At 42.2% G+C, this 20,463-nt stretch overlaps 1 protein-coding gene across 2 annotated transcripts in view; it reads left to right on the forward strand.

Annotated features, from left to right (window-relative positions):
* Positions 1-1,600: 1,600 nt before the first annotated feature.
* Positions 1,601-20,463, forward strand: part of LOC122559588 (adiponectin receptor protein 2-like) — a 71,707-nt gene continuing 52,844 nt past the window's right edge. Inside the window, exons 1-3 of one of the 2 annotated variants that reach the window (XM_043709320.1) lie at positions 1,601-2,046; positions 9,139-9,358; positions 16,861-17,100. In XM_043709320.1, coding sequence (XP_043565255.1) covers positions 17,011-17,100 — 90 coding nt within the window. In that variant the 5' untranslated portion in view covers positions 1,601-2,046; positions 9,139-9,358; positions 16,861-17,010. The remainder of the gene's footprint in view (positions 2,047-9,138; positions 9,359-16,860; positions 17,101-20,463) is intronic. The other variant, XM_043709319.1, reaches the window with a different exon arrangement.

Below are 20,463 nucleotides of genomic sequence, written 5' to 3' on the forward strand. Positions count from 1 at the left end.
TACACCAGATTGGAGGAGGTACAGGTGAAATGCTGCTACACCTGGAAAGACTGTTTGGGGCCTTGGATATTAAGCAGGGAGAAGGTGAAGAGGCAGCTGTAGCACCTTCTGCAGTTACAGGTGCTATGGGAAGGGGGACTGGTATGGGTTGCTGAAGAATAAATTAGGGTATCCATTTTTAGTCAGTATTTGAATCAAGGGAAAAGCCAGGAAAGCAGACTTGAGAATTATCAGGTCAGTCAAGAACTCATCAAATGGTGGAGAAGACTCGATAAAGTGGTCCTGTGTTTTATGGTCTCTGCAGTCCTAGCATAATGCTGATGATGGATAATTAGGATTAACACTTCCAAGGAATGTGAGGCACAATCAAGTGTAGTGGCTCTAAACCTGTCGGCATATTTACAATTCTAATTTGTACATACATACTCATTATGTGGTCTAGCAGTTGTGTATTGGAGAGGTCACTTAGTGCACGTGTATGCATGAGAGTGTCAAGTTTTTCATGTCCTGTTACATGTGGGGAAGAAAGTTATTAATTTTCTTAAAATTTACAATCACAAGAGGTCTTGTCGTTAAATGCTGGCTTTTTAAAAATTGCATGTTACAAAGTGACATAACTTACAGAGCATCAGATCATGACCTTAAAAAGTAGGTCTTTCCCTAAGTTTTTGTGGCAGCATAGACAATATGGGCTGAATGACCTCTTCAAACCCAAATTTTTTATGCTCTTTTGGTGTTGCACTTTTGGAAAAGTGGGATGACAACAGATGTTTTGGAAGGGGAGAGAAGTTTTGAAGAGCTGGTACCATTTTCAGTATTTATTCAAAAATCCTTGAGAAGTTGTTCAGTCAGCAATTTAGTGGGAATGGAATTATGTCAGTAGCAAACAACTTTCATGAATTGGAGGTGATGTTGGACTGGTGTGGACAAAGTTAAAAAATCACACATCAGGTTATGGTCCAACAGATTTATTTGGAAGCAGTAGTTTTCTTCATCAGGCGAATCACCTGAAGAGGCAGTGCCTCAAAAGCTACTACTTCTAAATAAACCTGTTGGACTATAACTTGATTTTGTGTGATTTTTGACTCATGAGCATAACCTTGGAGGACACACAAGAGAAGATAAATGAAACGGAGATGATAAAAGTTTGGGTCTGGGACAAAGGGGCATCTTAAGGAAGGCTGAGGAATATTGCGCATATTATAAAATACTGAGAGCCCATTGCATAATTGAAGGTGTGCTCTTTCCTAGAAGACATTAAACTACTTGCTCCATTGGATGTAAATAATGGTATGCCACCATTATCCTTGGTGCTAATACTTATCTTATCAACAGCTGAAAAATGTGTTGCTGGAAAAGCACAGCAGGTCAGGCAGCATCTAAGGAGCAGGAGAATCGACGTTTCGGGCATAAGCCCTTCTTCAGGATCAATACAAAAACAAATCAACTGGTGATCATGACACTGCTTGTGAAAGTTTGCTTTGCCCAAATCCGCTGCTACATTTCTGCCACTTCTAATGGCTACATTTCAGGAAATAGTTCATTAGAAAATAGCAGTCGAGGTACACACAAATATAAAAACTCCTACATAAATGCAAGTCTTTCTGTACACCATTTATTACACAAAATCCTTGCACTATTTTTCACACTACGCCGCTCTTGCACAACCAACTTTTTTTAAAGCATTAGGCAGTTTTCAGAAGCAGCACTATTTGCATTTTCTTTTTTCACATTAAGCGAACAAAGAATCTTTTTCCATTCTCGTGTTTCTGTTCCCCAACGCCGAAGGAGCCAACCATTGCGATGTTTACCAAACGTTGGGCACTTCAGCTCCCAGAAGCCCCAGTCCGTTTCCGGTCCTGCGGCGGATGTGACGTCTGGTTTATCGCCCATGGCCCCTTCCTATTGGCCGAGAGCTGCTCAGGAGATGTCTGACGCTGCGGAGCAACCGGGAGCGACGAGCGATGGAGCTGTGAGTGGCAGCGGCGCCTCGTACTTGAAAGGAAGCGCAGTGTGAAGAGAAGTAACGGCCTCTCCATCGGACAGGTAATGGAAGCCGCCGAGCTCAGTGTTTGTTAGCTGCAGTCAGGCCACCGCACTGATGCCCACCGGGCTGAGGAGATTTGGTGGGGGCCGGTTCATTGTTGCCCGAGAGTGACAGCTGGCTCGGGAAGAGCGAGGCAGAGCCAACCGGCGAACGGAGGCTGTGTGTCCGGGCGGCGGGTCAGGCTCAGCTGCCGGCCCTCTCTCTCTCTCTCCGGTGTGTGTCTATGGGGAAGGGAGGGTGGTGTGAGCGTGTCTGTGTACGCGCCTCAGGGAGTCTGTCCATGGGAGGGCAGACTGAGCAGGTGCTGGCGCCTCAGGGAGGGCAACGTCCATCTCAGTGCAACACAAGTCAACTCGAGTACAGTTCCCATTCCTTCTCCTGGAGGATGGCATCCCAAAGTTTTTAAGGAATCCTGCCTGTGGTCAAGAAATCCAGTCGACGACTTGATCTGACCGCATACTGTTACGAAAGCTAGAGTGTTCAGACAAAGCATGGTGCGAGCCTGGTGCCCATGAGAAAGTATGTGATCATTCTCATACTGTCAAATTCAGACTCGAATGGCTGACACCCTGGACGCACCTCAGAATGAAAATGAGAGTTTTCAAATCACTTTTTAGTGGACTATGAGCCAATTTTGTTCCAGCAAACACAGCATTGATTGGTAAATGGGATTTGCTGTGAATCAGGATACCTACAGCAGTGTTCCAAAAAAACAAAATAACAAGAGTAGATGATAAGCTGGGCCACCCGCACCAACCAACCCAACCGCCCCGTGGCTGAACACTTTAGCTCCCCCTCCCACTCCACCACCAATGACATGCAGGTCCTTGGCCTTCTCCATTGCCAGACCCTGGCCACACGACACCTGGAGGAAGAGCGCCTCATCTTCTGCCTAGGAACCCTCCAACCACATGGGATGAATGTAGATTTCTCCAGCTTCCTCATTTCCCCTCCCCTCACCTTATCTCAGTCCCAACCCTCGGATTCAGCACCGCCCTCTTGACCTGCAATCTTCTTCCTGACCTCTCCGCCCCCACCCCCTCTCTGGCCTATCACCCTCACCCTCACCCTCACCTCCTTCCACCTATCATATTCCCAGCACCCCTCTCCCAAATTCCCTCCCCCCTACCTTTTATCTCAGCCCGCTTGGCACACCAGCCTCATTCCTGAAGAAGGGGTTATGCCTGAAATGTCGATTCTCCTGCTCCTTGGATGCTGCCTGGCCTGCTGTGTTTTTCCAGCACTACACTTTTCAACTCTAGATGATAGGTTGCCCTATCAATCAGTACATTACATTAGCTTAGATTTCCTATGGAAACAGGCCCTTCGGCCCAACAAGTCCACACTGACCCTCTAAAGAGTAACCCACCCAGACCTAGTCCTCTACCCTATATTCACCCCTGAGTAATGCACCTATCACTATGGGTAATTTAGCATGGGCAATTCATCTGACCTGCACACCTGTGGATACGTTCATGATTGATCATCTATAATTGCCCATAAGAAACAGGATAAAGTCAATCTGACCAATTACACCTCTTAGGGGCAGCCTGGTGGCTCAGTGGTTAGCACTGCTGCCTCACAATGTCAGGGACCCAGGTATGATTTCCACCTCAGGCAACTGTCTGTGTGGAGTTTGCACATTCTCCCCGTGTCTGCGTGAGTTTTCTCTGGCTACTCCAGTTTCCTCCCACAATCCAAAGATGTGCTGGTCGGGTGAATTGGTCATGCTAAATTGCCTACAGTATTAGGTGCATTAGTCAAGGGTTTTAAAAAAGGGTAGGAGAATGGGTTACTCTTCGGAGGGGTGGTGTGGACCTTTTGGGCCGGTTTCCATACTGTAGGAAATCTAATCTAATCTACGGTTTACCTTTTGATGAGCAAAATAATGGAAAGGCCATTGATAGTGCCATCAGTTGCAACTTAGCTGTTAGCTGACGCTCAGTTTGGGTTCCATCAGAGTCACTCAGCATCTGACCCCATTACACGCTTGGAACAAAAATGGATAAAAGAGCTGAACTTGAGGTGAGCTGAGAGTGACTGCCCTTGATTCCACACTAAGTTACACATTGCCTTGGTGTCAAAGATCGCCGGCAAAATTCAAGCCAGTGGAAATTGGGGAAAGTTGTACATTGGATGGAGTCATACTTCACAGAATGATAGGTTGTTTGGTTGTTGGAGGTTAAATATCTCAGTTCCAGGACATAATTGCAGGAGTTTCTCAGAGCGTTGTCCCATACCCGACCATCTTGAACTGTTTCATCATAACCTTCCCTCCATCACAAGATCAGAAGTGAGGTGTGCCCTGTTGCATAAAGTTTTGTACCATTCATGAGTTATACTGAAACAGACATGTCCAAATGTAGCAAGATCTGGATGACATCCTGGCTTTGGCTGACAAGTGGCAAATAATGTTTCTGCTGCACAAGTGCCAAGCAATGACTGTTTCCAAGAACAGAATTCAAACATTAGCCCATAATATTTAATGGCATGACCAACACTCAAACCCCATCAATATCCCCGGTGTTACCTTTGATCAGCAAATGAACTAGACCAGACATATAAACCTGTCTGCCGCTACAAAGCAGAAGTCAGGAGTGATGGAATATACTTGATTTGATTGGGTGAGTGTAGATTCAATAACACTCAAAAGCTTGACGACATCGAAGGTGAAATAGGCTAGTGATTGGCACACCATCTAGACCTTAAATGCTCACTTCCCCCATGACCAGTGGTAGTAGTGTTGCCATTGAAAAGTTGTACAGCAGTAACTCAAAGATTCCTTCATTAGCACCTACCAAATACCACCACATCCAAGTTTCCACACCAAGACATAACACTGTCCTGTCTTGAAATATATTGTGTTTCTTCACTGTCACTGGGTCAAAAAACCTAGATTCCCCCTACTTAACTGTCATGTTGGAGTACCTTCATGTCATTGATCGAGGTGGTTTGTGTAACTGGTTTTGTTGATGGGCCACAACCCATATTGTTTGGGAGGGAGGCAGGAGGCAGCATGGAGACTATTGTAAAGATGTTGGACTGGACATTTAATCTAATATTGTGCCTATCACACCTCTGTCAAAAACCTATCTGGTATAGGCAGTTAAAATTGAGCTCATGGAAGCTGACTCAGTCCCATTTGCTAGCACTTTCCCATATCCCTCTAAACCCTTCCTATTCATATAGTCATCCAGATGATGCTTTAATTGTACCAGTCTCCACCACTTCCTCTGACAGCTCATTCCATATACGCACCTTCTGTGTGGGAAAAGTTGCCCCTTAGGTCTCTCTTACATTTTTCTCTCTTGCCCTAAACTTATGCCCTCTAGTTCTGGACTTGCCCCCCCCCCCCCTTTCTACTTACCCTATCCATGCTGCTCATGATTTTATAAACCCCTATAAGGTCACCCCTCAGCCTCTGACGCTCAAGGGAGTGGCCCAGTGGTTAGCACTGCTGCCTCACAGTGCCAGGGACCTGGGTTTGATTCCAACCTCAGGTGACTGTGTGGAGTTTGCACATTCTCCCCGTGTCTGCATGAGTTTCCTCCCACAGTCCAAAGATGTTCAGGTTAGGTGAATTGGCTGTGATAAATTGCACATAGTGCTCAGGGATACCTAGATTAGGTTCATTAGTCAGGATAAATGTCGAGTAATGGGGTAGGGGAATACTCTTTGAAGGGTCATTGTCGACATGTTGGGCCAATAGGCCTGTTTCCACACTGTAGGGATTCTATGAAAACAGCCCCAGCCTATTCAGCCTCCCTCTATAGATCAAATCTTCCAACCATGGCAACATCCTTGAAAGTCTTTTCTGAACCCTTTCAAGTTTCACAACATCCTTCCTATAGGAGGGAGACCAGAATTGTGAAATTTGGAATACAGATAGATCAGCAATGATTTATTTAGTAGCAGAGCAGCCTTAAAAGGCTTTTCCTAATTTGTATGTTCATGTATTTCTACTTGAATTTTGAACATGCAAGAGGATGAGAAGTTTGCAAAAGTTCCTCAAAAAAGGAGGGATAAACCTGATAGCAACAGGCCAATTAACCTAACTTCAGTGATGACAAAATTACTATAGAGCAGGGGGAATGATGAAAAAATGCATAATTTTCCCAATCTGGATCTTATTGTCCCTTTTATTCCCAATCACTTTTAAATCTAGATCACATTTTCCATTTCTCCTAACTCCACACCCTATTGATCTCCTTCCTTTTGTAATTTTCTGTTTTCTTTGTGACCAGTGAGTCATATGGGAGTGGTTGGAATGAGCAGCATGGTTATAGTTTCATTGAGTTGGACACCCTTCCAATACTCTTGTTGAAGTGGCCATATCTGAGCTGTGTTTGTTCGATTGCTTAACATGGTGTGAAGTGGTGTCAAAGCAGAACCAATTCTCATTTGAACACTTTCTGATAAAATAACATCGGTGCACCCAAAGTGATTCTATTGTTACAGATTGCTGGGGGTCCAAGTTGTTGTGGCATCATGCACTGGCAAATCATGGTGTCCACAACCTCATGCCCCAGAAAAGTCTGTTTGTATTATTATAATAAGGAAGGTGGAAAGTTAGCAGTGCTTTGTTGCAGTGATTGCATTTTATTTCCAGTGAGAAACTGGATTTGAGAGCAGTGAGAACTCAGTCTTGTAGTCCAAACAATTATTCTATCATTAATTGATAACATAACTTCAATGCTAATGCACCTATCTTTTAACGTCTCCGTGTTAGAATTAGAGTTGACTACAGAAGTTGTTTAGGTTGACTCACCTGACAGCCAGTAAAGTAAATTACTTTTGAGAAACTTGTATTTTAAAATGTGATTAGATTAATCAGAGCAGTGATCATTCAAATTCATCGATCACCCTCTAGTCTATAATGACAGTATAGACAAGCAATGTACAATAAGCTAACAAACTAAATGAAAGAACCTAAAGCCTTGTACTTCGGCATGTTGAATTTATCTGTTTCAAATTTTACTTGTAGCCAGCATTTCTTCTAGGTGTAATTAGATGCACCTAATTTTCTGAAAATTTAACTTGTGAAAAGTTAAAAGAATTTATTACTTCAATTGATTAGAGCTCAGATTTATATTAGTAACCAAATAACACGCAGTGTTCAGACTTTTAGCCAATTTTATTCGCTACTTTGTACGTTTTATATTACAATTAGAAAACATTTCATCTAGAGAACTCCTCAGTAAAGAATTATTCGGTAATAACTTTGTTAACATTAGAAGATGTAACAACACCTGTTCTGACATTTTGTCTGGAGGCTGTCCTGTATGTGATTGGATCACTGACATTAACAAAACAAGTTGTATTTAATAACTTTTTAATGTAGTCACCTGTCCCAAGGTGCTTCACGGGAATGATGATATAAAGTAAAATTGACACATGAGATAGTAGGACAGATGACCAAAAGTGGGGGCAAAGAGTTAGGTTTTAAGGAGCACTTTCAAAGAAAGGAAAGAGCGATCAAGTTGTTTAAAGTGGGTTTTCCAGAGTTCAGGACGCTGGGAGTTTGAGGCATGGTGACTAATAGAGTGATTAAAATCTGAGGTGTTGAAGAGGCCTGAATCAGAGGAGAAGAGATGTCTTGATGGTTGTTGGAGGTTACAGTCATGGTGAGGCCATAGAAGTATTTGAAAATAAGGATGGGAATTTTAAAATTCAGGCACTACTTGTTTGTGAACCAGTATAGTTTAACACAGACAAGGATGATAGTTGATTGAGGGAAGGTACCAGTTAGACACAGGTAGCAAAGTTTTTTAGATGCTGTCTACTGTACGGAGGCTGGAAGATAGAGGCTGACTTGAAGTGTTAGATTTGTACCATTCAAATGTAGCAAGGGATGAAAAACAATCAGAATGAGGAAGGGATGGAGTTAGGCAATGAGGAAAAAATGGCAATTCTTGCTGATGTGTACATTGGGTCAGAAGCTCACCCTGGTATTCAATCTAACACCACAGTTGCAAATAGTTGTATTCAACTTGAACAGTTGTCAAGGAGGGAGGTGGAGTTGGTGGTTAGGGAATGGATTATGTGGTAGGGATGGAGGATGATGACTTCTGTGTTCCCAATGTTTAACTGGATGAAATTTCTGCTTAGCCAATATTTGATGTTGGGCAAATGGTGTGACAATTTTGGGACAGTGGAGAAATGAAAAAAGCTGGATGTGATGTTGAAGTGTTGACTTTATCTGTATGTGGAACCGGGAGCTGTATTTTTGAATGCTGTTACCAAGGGTATCAGGAAGGTGAAACTAGGAGGAAGTTAAAGAGAGATATGTGTGCCAGCAGAAGTACTTTTGTGGAAGCAGCAAAGGAAGTCATTGCAGGTGATTATTTGATAAATACTGGATAGACGAGGAGGGGGCAAACCCAGACTGAATGACATGCCAATTAGTAGAGTCTGTCAGGAAAATGTAGTGTGCATTGCGTATACACTTAAATTGTTACACAATGCAGCAAAATACAAATTTTGTATATCATACAGACCCAATTTGATATTTTTAAGTTAGGAGTCTTGCACGACTTCACTATCAAAGCTTGTGTGTAGTTGCTGTATTGCAGAAGGCATGTGTTAGCAAAAAAGTATTTCTGAAGTGTAAATGCTGTTGTCTAAACTGGCTATGTTAAACCCTATTTTGGACAAGCACCCTATTATATACAATAAATCTTTTGACTCATCCTGGGTATTATTTAGAAATCTCTTATATTAAAAACCTTACACTTGCACAAGTTCCCATGGGTTAGCACTACTGTCTCGCAGCGCCAGGGACTGGGTTCAAATCTAGCCTCTGGCAGCTGTCTGTGTGGAGTTTGCACATTCTCCCCGTGTCTGCGTGGGTTTCCTCCGGGTGCTCCAGTTTCCTTCCACGATCCAAACTGTGCAGGTCAGGTGAATTGGCCATGCTAAATTGCCCATAGTGATAGGTGCATTAGTAGGGGAATGGGTCATGTGTGGATTACTCTTCGGAGGGTTGGTGTGGACTTGTTGGGCCGAAGGGCCTGTTTCCACACTGTAGGGAATCTAATCTAATGTAGTCTAATCACTCCTTTTAAATTCCTGTCTCTTTATTTAAAATGGAGGACCTCAGCAAGACACCCTCTGAGGACAAGCAGTCACTTGCACTGAAAAGCAACTTGTTGTGGGCCTGGTGTCAAGGAATGCTTAAGACTGAAACATTACATCATATTACACTAGTGTGTGTGTTCTCACCCCCCGAACAAAAAAAAACAGGTGGAGGGGTAAGAAGGAAGGATTTGGCTGGAGAAGTTTTGGAGAGCAGCAGCTCAGCAAAAAGTACAGGTGAGCTCAGGTGAAGTTCTTTTCTTTTTATTTTACAGCAGTTAAGATGTCAATTCGGACAGTTGCATGTTTCTCCTGCAGGGTGTGAGAGTTCAGGGAGACTTCCAATGTCCCTGATGACTACACCTGGGGGAGGTGCACCCAGCTGCAGCTCCTGGGAGACCGGAGTTGGAGCTGGATTCACTCCAGGTCATCTGAGGTGCTGAGCATTTCATAGATAAGAGTTTTAGTGAGGTGCAGACAGAGAATAGCTGGGTGGAAAGGCAAATGAAGTAGGCAGAGAGTGTAGGAAGTCCCTGTGGCCATTCTCCTCGAAAACAAGTATACCATTTTGGATCGTGTTGGGGGGAAATGACCATTTGGGGAAAGCAGTAGTAGCTAGGTTGATGGCACTATGACTGGCTCTGGAGCACAGCAAGAAAGAGTAAACGTAAACAGGACCTTAGTGATAGGAGACTCAATAGTTAGGGGACAGATTGGTGATTCTGTAGCCGCAAACGGGAATCCAGGATGGCGAGTTGCCTTCCAGGTGTCAGGGTCCAGGGTGTCTCAGAGCAGCTGCAGAACGTTCTTAAGGGGAGGGGGAGCAGCCAGAAGTCATTGTACATGTTGGCACAACTGACATGGGTAGAAATAGGGATGAGATCCTGCACAGTGGTAAGAGAGCTAGGAAAAAAAGTTTAAAAACCAGGACCTCGGTGATAATCTCTGGATTACTTCCAGTGCCATGTGCTAGTGAGGGTAACAACAGGAGGATGTGACAGCTGAATAGGTGGCTAAAGTGGGCAGAGATTCAGATTTTCAGGATGTTAGGATTTTTTCTGGGGCAGTGGTGACCTGTTCAAGAGGGGCAGGGTCAGTTGCACCAGAACTGATGGGGACCCAATATCTTGGCGGCCAGGTTTGCTAGTGCTGCAAGAGAAAGTTTAAAGTAGATTGGAAGGCGGGAGGTGGGATCCTCAACAGCAGGGAGGCAAGTGCGAGGCTCGAAGGAGATACAATCATCAGAAATAGTAGGTTGAAGAGACTAGTCAGGCTGGAACACAACAGGGAGTAAGGAATGCCTGTTGGATTAGATTGCATTTATTTCAATGCAAGAGGACTGACAAATAAGGCCAATGAACTCAGGGTGTGGATAGATACGTGGGACTGGGATATTATAGCCATTACAAAAACATGGCTAAGGGAGGAACAGGACTGGCAGCTTAATGTGCCAGGTTACATGTGCTTTAGGCGCGACAGGAGTGGTGGAAGTGGGGGGGTGAGTTGTAATTTTGATTTAGGCGATTATCACAGCAGTAATCAGATGAAATAACTGAAGGATCATCCAGTGAGGCTTTGTGGGTGGAGTTAATAAGGGATGGTGACCTTATTGGGGTGGTACTGTAGACCCCCAAATTGTTAAGAGAATTAGAGGAAAAATTATGTAGGGAAATTGGGAAGATTTGCAAGAGGAATAAGGTTGGGATTTTAATTTTCCTAACATAGACTGTGACTGCCAGACTGTTAAAGGCTTAGATGGGATGGAATTTGTTAAGTGCATTCAGGAAAGTTTTCTCAAGCAGTATATAGAGGGCCCTACTCAGGGAAGGGAAAAACTGGACCTCTTGGGAAATAGGACAAGATGGTGATGGAGGGGACAGTGGGGGAGCACTTTGGGACCAGTGACCATAGTTCTATTAATAGTTATGGAAAGGGACAAAACTGGTTCACGTTCTAAATTGGGGCAAGGGGAATTAGACAGGAGCTTACGGGGTTGATTGGAGTAGTTTGTTTGCAGATAAAGGGATGCCTAGCAAGTGGGAGGTCTTCAAAAGTAAGATAGCTAGAGATCAAGGTCTATATGTTCCTGTGCGTTTGAAGGGCAAGGTTGGCAGGAATAGGCAACTCTGGATGACGAGATATTGAGGCTTTGACCAGAAAAAGGGAGACGTGGCTTAGGTACAGCTGGGATCAAGGGAATCCCTGGATTATATAGGGAATACAGGGAGTTTACTGAAAAAGGAATTCAGGAAGGTGAAAATAGGGTATGAGATAGCCTTGGCAGAGAAGATTAGGATGAATCCAAAGAGGTATTTTTAAGTATATGAAAGGGAAAAAAAACTAGAGAGAGAATAAGGCCCCTCATGGACAAAAGTGGACATGTATATGTAGAACCGTAGGAGGTGGGTGAGGTTCTTACTGAATATTTCTCCTGTATGTTTACTGTGGAGAAAGACATGAAGACTTGGAGACAGTCCATATCACAGTAGAGGTGGTGTTGGATGTATTAGAATGTATGAAGGTTGATAAATCTCCTGATTCTGACCAGATATATCCAAGAACACTGCAGGAGGCAAGACAAGAAATTATGGGGCCCTGGCTGATATTTTTGCATTATCGTTCGTCATGGGTGAAGGGTAGCGAATGTTGTGCCATTATTCAAGGGCTGCAAAGGGAAGCCTCGGAGAACCCGAGGAGCAGGAGAATCAACGTTTTGAGCATAAGCCCTTCGTCAGGAATGAGGCTTGTAGCCCAAGGGGGCTGAGAGATAAATGGGAAGAGGGTGGGGCTGGAGGGATGGTAGCCAGGAATGCGATAGGTAGATGAAGGTGGGGGTGATAGGTCGGAGAGGAGGGTGGTGCAGACAGGTGGGAAAGAAGATGGACAGGTAAGACCGTTCAAGAGGGCGGTGCTGAGTTGGAAGATTGGATCTGGGATAAGGTAAGGGAGGGGAAATACGGAAACTGGTGAAATCTACATTGATCCTGTGTGGTCAGAGAGTCCTAAGATGAAAGATGAGGCGTTCTTCCTCCAGGCTTTGGTGGCCCAGAACTTGCATGTCCTTGATGGAGTGCGAGGGGGTGTTAACCATCCTATGGCTGAACACTTTAATTCCCCCCTCTCACTCTGTCAAGGACATGCAAGTCCTGGGCTGCCTCAACCACCAAACTCTAACCACCCAAAGCCTGGCGGAAGAACACCTCATCTTTCGTCTTGGGACCCCTCCGACCACATGGGATCAATGTGGATTTCACCAGTTTCCTCATTTCCCCTCCCCCCACCTTATCCCAGATCCAACCTTCCAACTTGGCACTGTCCTACCTGTCCATCTTCCTTCCCACCTATCTGCTCCACCCTCCTGTCTGACCTATCATCTTCACCCCCATGTTCATCTACTTATCACATTCCCAGCAACCACCCTCTGCCCCCAGCCCTAACACCCTCCCATTTATCTCTCAGCCCCCTTAGGCCTCTTCCCCCTCATTCCTGATGAAGGCCTCATGCTCTAAACATCAACTCTCCTGCTGCTTGGATGCTGCCTGACTGGCTGTGCTTTTCCATCACAACAGTCTTCAACTTAGAAGGATATGGGCCAAGTGCAGGGAAATGTGGTTAGCATAGACAGACATTTTAGTCAGCGTGGACCAGTTGGGTCAAAGGGCCTATCTCATGCTGTAGGACTGTATGGCTCTAAATAATACGTTGACAGTTTCAAAGGCATCTCTGTTAAGAGTCTCTATCAGTGTGTTACATACCAGAAGGGCATGTGACCTGGATTACTGGACTGACTGATCAAATAGGAGTTCTGATAAAGGGTCCTCAAGTATTTAGCATATTCATTTTGTTTCAGATGCTGAGCGATATATTCTCCATTTTTGACTTTTATTTGAATTAAACTTGATGTTAGTTTTGGAATTTCCAGATGCTTTAATAAAATGTACTAATCTACTATTTGGAAACATTACTTTAAATATTGATGTTTAAAGATCTACTGATACAGGTGAAATCATGTCTACCTAACAGATTTTTTAGATGTTTTCATTATTCAGTTGTTTTTGTAAGTTTTTTTTGTAGGATTGTCTGTCAGTTGCATATGCATTTTTGTAATTTTTTGATCAGGATGATTCTCAGTAATGGAGCGACAAATATTTTACTTTGTAGCAGCAAGCAGTTGACATTAATAAGCTCATATTGCAGAGGAGGGAATAGGTATGAAATTTTAACACTTTGTCTTCTACCTTTGTGCTACTTTGTATAGAGAGTGGTGGTGGAGGGTTGCTTTTCAGACTGGAGGCCTGTGACCAGTGGTGTGCCACAAGGATCGGTGCTGGGTTGACTGCTTTTGTCATTTCTATAAATGATTTGGAGGTGAACATAGGAGGTACAGTTAGTAAGTTTGCAGATGACACCAAAATTGGTGATGATGTGGACAGCCAAGAAGGTTACCTTGGAGTACAATGGGACCTTGATCAGATGGGCAGGTGGGCCAAGGTGTGGCAGGTTGAATTTAATTTAGATAAATGGGAGGTACTGCATTTTGTAAAAACAAATCAGTTGCAGGACTTGTACACTTAATGGTAAGGTCCTGGGGAGTGTTGCTGAACAAAGAGACCTTGGCGTGGAGGTTCATTGTTTCTTGAAAGTGGAGTCACAGGTTGACTGGCTAGTGAAGAAATTGTTTGGTATGCTTTTCTTTATTGGTTAGTGTATCAAGTATAGTGGTTTGGAGGTCATGTTGCAGCTGTACAGGACATTGGTTAGGCCACCTTTGGAATTCTGCATTCAATTCTAGTCTTCCTGTTGTAGGAAGGATGGTGTGAAACTTGAAAGCATTCAGAAAAGAGTTACAAGGATGTTGCCAGAATTGGAGGGTTTGAGCTATCAGGAGAGGCTGAATAGGCTGGGACTATTTTCTCTGAAGCGTCAGAAACTGAGGGGTTTAGATGTTCATAAAACCTGAGGGGCATAGATAGGGTGAATAGCCAAGGTCTTTTCCCCAGGGTAGCTGAGTCCAGGACTAGATGCATAACTTTTAAGTGAGAGGGGAAAGATATAGAAGGGATCTGAGGGGAAAGATATAGAAGGGACCTAAGGGGCAGCTTTTTTATGCAGAGATTGGTGCATGTATGGAGTGAACTGCCAGAGGAAGTGGTGGAGACTGGTACAGTTATAATACTTAAAAGGCATCTGGATGTGTATCTGAATTGAAAGGCTTGAGAAGAACATGGGCAAAATGGAGGCAAATGGGCCTAGATTAATTTTAGGTTGTCTGGTTGGCATGGATGAGTTGATAGCTCTAACTTTAACTTGGGACTGCAATCTTAGCTTCAGAGTTGGATTGATGCCACATTAGAAATGAAAGCAGCATATGGTAAAGTAGATAAAATAATATTTTAAGATAGCTGACCAAGGCGTAAACAAGTATCCTTTTGTATTTGCATCTGTGGAGTGTTATTTGTGGCTGGGCCAGATTTAAAGTTTTATTATTATTGTTCTTGTGAACCACAGCTAGTTTGAGTGTATATTTTCCATTCGTACAGCAGTCTGTCTGTCCATGTGTTGCTGTCTTTTAAAAGTGAGTATGAAAAATGAATTTCTCAAGCTTTGTTCCAGAAGTATCAGAAAGTTAGGAGCAGTCTTGCCGGAATGAATTTTTTTTCAAAGTTTGAAAGATATGAAGGAAACTGCAAGCAGGGAATCAACTATATAGTCTTGAGAGTAATAGCAGAAGGAAACTATGAGTCTGAATTATCTTTTTTAGAAAGAGTAAGCTCCTCAACTTGAAAATAAGCTCTTTCTGAAAAGCAAGGTTTGGTTTAAATAGAATCAGAGTTCATAACCAAGTGGACAGGAGGGAAAGGCTGGATGTAAATAGTGTGAAACAAAGGTACTCCGTGCTGGTGAAACTTAACAGCTCTGGTAGCATCTTTGGAGACAGAAATTGAGTTAATGTTTCAAATCTAAACTCAAAACATTAATTCTGTTTCTCTCTGCACAGATGCACCCAGAGCTGTTGCATTTCTCCAGTGTTTTTGTTTTGTCTTAGATTGTCAGCATTTTTAGTATTTTGAATGTTGGATGAATGTTTAGAGATGAGTAGAATGAGAGTTCAGGGCCAGGCAACACGTATAATGAAACTAACAAAAAAAGATAATGAAATTTAGACAAATGAAATGAGGACCTGTGCTTCCAGTGGTGATGGGGGCTGTTATCTACAATGTAATAAGAACTATTAAAAAGGGATTCCCATTTCAATAGTTTTCAATTTTCTCATTATAGATGTTTATGGAGACAGCTAATATTTTAAATGAGGATATGTGGATTTATAATATTGAAAGTTTGTTGGAGAGTTTGTAAAAATCTTGCATTTTGCAATATTGTAGACTCCTTTTATAGTGTTAGTCAGTGAGTCAAAAGATTTGATAAGGTTGTTGTGCTATACCATGAGATCACGAATTGATGGTAAATCACACCCCTAGAGCAGGGGAAATTGAACCACAGCTTTCAGTTTGGTTGTTGGGAGCCCAATTTAAATTGTGTTCTTGTATTTTACTGATACTTTGGGATTTGAATTTTACCACTGTTGCCCTTTGTAAAAGCATGGAAACATAGCATAGAAGAAAGCAGTAGGGGTAGGCCATTTGACCTGTTGAGACAGCTCCGCCGTTCACTGTGATCATGGCTGGTCATTGAACTTGATAGCCTAATCCTGTTTCCCCCACCCCAGACCCTTTGATTCCTTTGTGTGGTAAGGGACACACGAAGTTTATCTAACACTTCCTTAAAAATGCATAATGTATCGGCCTCAACCCTGACAACATTTCTGGCAAAAATGCATTAATAGTTTTGTTTTATGTATACTGTTAACCTATGTATTCTGTTTTCAATATTATATTTAATGTTAAGAATATACAAGAAGTATTTGGGAGAAATGATGTTCGGCAGATGATATTAAGGAGTCCCATAAGATTTGATAGCTTGGACTTATGGGGTTTTTAAAAATCTGAGATCTCTATAGAGGGGTGCCCAAATGTTGGGAGAGCAAAGAATATGAGGCTTGTCTTGTTAAATTCCCAGACTCTACACAAAGTGAGGCAAAGTGTGGTAATGGACTTCAAAGCAGTAAGTGGAAATTGCTTTATGGTTTCTAATGGATCTCTTTGGACATTGAATTTGGTATTTGTGATTGGCTCTTCATTAGGTGTGTTATGTTTTCTTTCCTTTATTTTCTCCAATGCAATACAAAGACATGTTGATTGAAAATCTTAAGTTTGATTTTGGCCTTTTGGTGATAAGGGTAATCTTTTCATATTTGGTCTAGCATGCAGCTTGACTGTTCCTGGATAAGCATGAGAAAAATAAGCAGGGTCCTTTTTCTTAATTCATTGATGTATGTTGACAACTGTTGATAGAATCTGCAATACTCTCCAAAGTTGCACTAATGTGTTGACACTCAGCATGTAGGTTTACATCCAAAATACTGCAAAGTTCCATCAAGCTGCTAACATTGGAACTAAACGGCAACATTGGGAAGAGAGACCTTTTAATTGGGAAAGTAAATAAACTCAGTAGTTTGGGCCTCCTCTTCACATTGGAGAATGCATGAGAAGTTTGTACTAAAATCAATGTTTTTCTTGTTTATGATTAGCAAAAATAATTCCCGATACTAATACAGTATTAACTTAGTGTATGTGCAAAATATGGATGAGAAGATTAATTTATGTACTCTTCTTAAACAGGTTTTTGAAATTAACAGCATTCTGAACCAAACAAAAACACCAGTTATTTTTAAAGAGCAACTTTATATTGTTAACAAACTGGAAGGCCTACGGTTAGAAGAGAGTCTAAGCTCAGGCTTAAGGCATCGGAGAGGAGGAATAAGAGACCTGATGTCAGCGCAAGAAAAACTATGTGACACTCCAAGTTCAGAGTTGAAAGAAGTGAATCCAAATGTAATCCATGAACCTGACTTACTGAATGTAAGTACTGTATCAAATTTAAAATGTTGAGTAATGGATTAGGGGGTGGTGGGGGAGAGGGACCCGTTGCTCTCTTTATTTCTATAAATGCTATTTTTCAGTGTAGTTTAATACTAGGGCAGTTCAACACAAGCTTTCTTGAGTTCTGATTGAAATGTTCTTGTAAAGATGAAATACACCTGTCTGACAAATTCAGTATTGCGCTATGTATCAGTCATTCAATAGCTTAATACTAAAGCAGGAGACAAGTCTGTTTTACATGAAACTTGGCATATTTCTAATATGTTCTCGGGTATAAAATTAGATAATTTTATAATTATTATTTTTGAATAAGGATATCTGCAAATAATTGACTAAATAAATTGCAGTCCTTTTGAAAACGCTAAATTCCACTTTATAAGAGAAATTTGGGTGAACTTGTTTCTTTTAATGATAGTATTCTAAAAGGACAAGTTGTATTATAAGTAAGTATATTTGACATCTCTTAGTTAAGCTCTTTGTTGAACATTTGAGTTTTTTTTTTAAAACAAGACTTTAAATGTGCCTTTAGTAAGTCTTTGTACATCATCCCTCGCAGAGTATGTGCTTCTAGATCTGTCATTGCTGCTTTGAAGCTGCCTCTTGAGGGTAAATGAGGGTTACTTTTCAGTTCCAGAGGATAACTATCTGGACTTCACCTTTACTCCCCAAATTCTGTACCTGTCTTCAAGAACTTATGTTTGTGGAATATGTTGCAACTGAGGTTCTTTATTTGATACTTAGTTTAACTCTTTCTTGTTCTGAAAAATCATGTGACTATATGAACAGCTGAACATAAAAGGATCATCTTAGAGATGTAATCTAGATAGTCATCAGGCTTTCAATAAAATGTAGAGAACTAAGGTTTGAGCTTATGGAGTGAGAGAATATATAGAATGACTAGAAAGTTGAATGCAAAACAGAATAAAGATTTAGTGTAGTTAGACTGACAAAAGTGGAAATGATGTTCCAAATGCTTTAAAGGCAGTTGACTGCATTTGAATTTTGTCTATTTATAAATTTAAATAAAGTGGAGGGGCTGGTATTGGACTGGGGTGCACAAGGTTAGAAGTTGCACAACTGTTGTAGTCAAAAAGTGTGGCTCTGGAAAGGCACAGCCGGTCAGGTGGGGAGCAAGAGAGTCAACGTTTTGAGCATAAGATCTTGCATCAGGAATGTGGAAGGCCCCAAGAGGGCTGAGAGGGAGTGGGAGTGGGGGGAAAGGTAGCTAGGAATACGATAGGTGAACGAAGGTGGGGGGGTGATGGTGATTGGTTAGAGTGGAGGGTGGAGCAAACACTGTTGTTGTCCAACAGGTTTATTGAAATCACAAACTTTGAGTGCAGTCCCTTTGTCAGGTGAAGTGAAGAAAAACATATAGGCATAGAGATCAAAAGATCGTACAAATGGTGTGAGTGCAGTGTCGTATAATAAGTCTCTTCAGGTGATTGAATATATCAGATGGTGAGAATAAAATGTCAACAGCTGAATAGTACGTGAAGGTGACCTGTAATCCAATTAATTGAGGCAAGGAGATAACTACTAAAAATTAAAAATATGTTGGTGCTGGAGGCAAATCAAACAGTTGGGATAACATGATAGGTAGAAGAGTCACATGCTGAGGGTCTAACCAAATTAACCAGTAATCCAAAACTGTACAACCTAATTAAGTTAGAGAGATCATAAGTTATCAGGGTGATGATGTTAAAACAAGACAGTAAGGAAGCTTTTCCAAATACAGTAAGGAAGATTTTGGCAGGTGCAGAACAGTATGGTGGTGTTACATGTAGTGCGACTTTAATCCAAGAAATAGGTTGAGGCCATCTTCATGGATTCGGAACTTGGCTATCAGTTTCTGATCAGCGATTCTGCATTGTTGTGTACCTCGAAAGCTGCCTTGGAGGACTCTTACCTGAAGATTGGAAGCTGAATATCATTGACCGCTGAAGTGTTCCCTGACTGGGAGGGAACAATCCTGTCTGGCAATTGTTGCATGCTGTTCATTCACCCCTTGCCATAGCGTCTGCATAGTCTCACCAATATACCTCCGTAAGAACGGAACACGATGCTCAACTCATCAGTTGCTAGTTTTGATGTGCCACAACGAAAAACTGCAATGACTTCCTCAGAAGACAGACACAGCACGTGGTCTATAGAGCACCATTCATTGTCCAGTATTTGCCAAAGTGGAGAAACTACGCCATGTTCTTTGCTGCCTTCAACATGTCATCGATGAAGATAAAAATCTCACCAAGATCATCCTTATGCCCACTTCTCGCCCTCAAACAGACTATTGTTAGCAGCAAAATACCCAGCATTCAGGAGGACAGCGACTACAGCACCACTGAACTCTGCCATGGCAACATCTGCAAGGCATGTCAGATTGATGGTATGGATACTACCATCACGTGGGAACACCACCCACCACGTACATGGCAAGTGCTCATCTGACCCAGACAATGGTCTCTCACATGCTGCAGGTGAGGATGTCCGAGGCATGGTATATTGGCGAGACTATGCAGAAACTACAGCATTGGATGAATGGACGCTGCACAACAATTGTCAGACAGGAATGTTCCCTCCCATTTGGGAGGCACTTCACCTGTCAAGGGTACTCGGCCTCTGATCTTCAGGTAAGCAGCCTTCAAAATACATTACAACAGGATAGTCAAGTTCCCTACCCACGAAGACAGCCTCAACCATAATCTTGGGTTCATGTCGTACTACATGTGACCCCACCACACTATTTTGCATCTGTCAAAATCTTCCTTGCTGTCCTGTTTAACCCCATCACTTGGATAACTTGTTATGATCACTCTACCTTAATTAGTTTGTACATTTTTGAATTACTGGTTACTTTGATTAGACCCTTGGCATGCTACTCTTATATCTATCATGTTATTCCAGCTGTTTGGTTTGTCTCTAGCACCACCTTATTTTTAATTGTTTATGATTATCTCTCTGCCCCAGTTAATTGGATTGAGGTAATCCCATCTATTTACCATTCAGCTGTTGACACTTTACTCATGCCATCTGATATTTTTGATCACCTGCATAGACTTATCATTCGACACTCCACCTAGGCCATTTGTATGATCTTTTGATCTCTGCCCAAGTATGTATCTGCCTATAAATTATGCGCCTGTATGCTTTTCTTCACTTCATCTAACGAAGGGGCAGCGCTACAAAAGCTTGTGATTTCAAATAAACCTGTTGGACTATAACTTGGTGTTGTGTGACTTCTGATCTATAGTTTTAAATCTCAGGATGCAATCTTTGCACAGCACTCTCACAGTGAGTTTTTTTCCTCTGTGGTGTTGGATCGCTGTTCTCCTGAAGGCTGAG

Source organism: Chiloscyllium plagiosum, chromosome 19 (genome assembly GCF_004010195.1).
Source record: "Chiloscyllium plagiosum isolate BGI_BamShark_2017 chromosome 19, ASM401019v2, whole genome shotgun sequence".
NCBI classification, from domain to species: Eukaryota; Metazoa; Chordata; class Chondrichthyes; order Orectolobiformes; family Hemiscylliidae; genus Chiloscyllium; species Chiloscyllium plagiosum.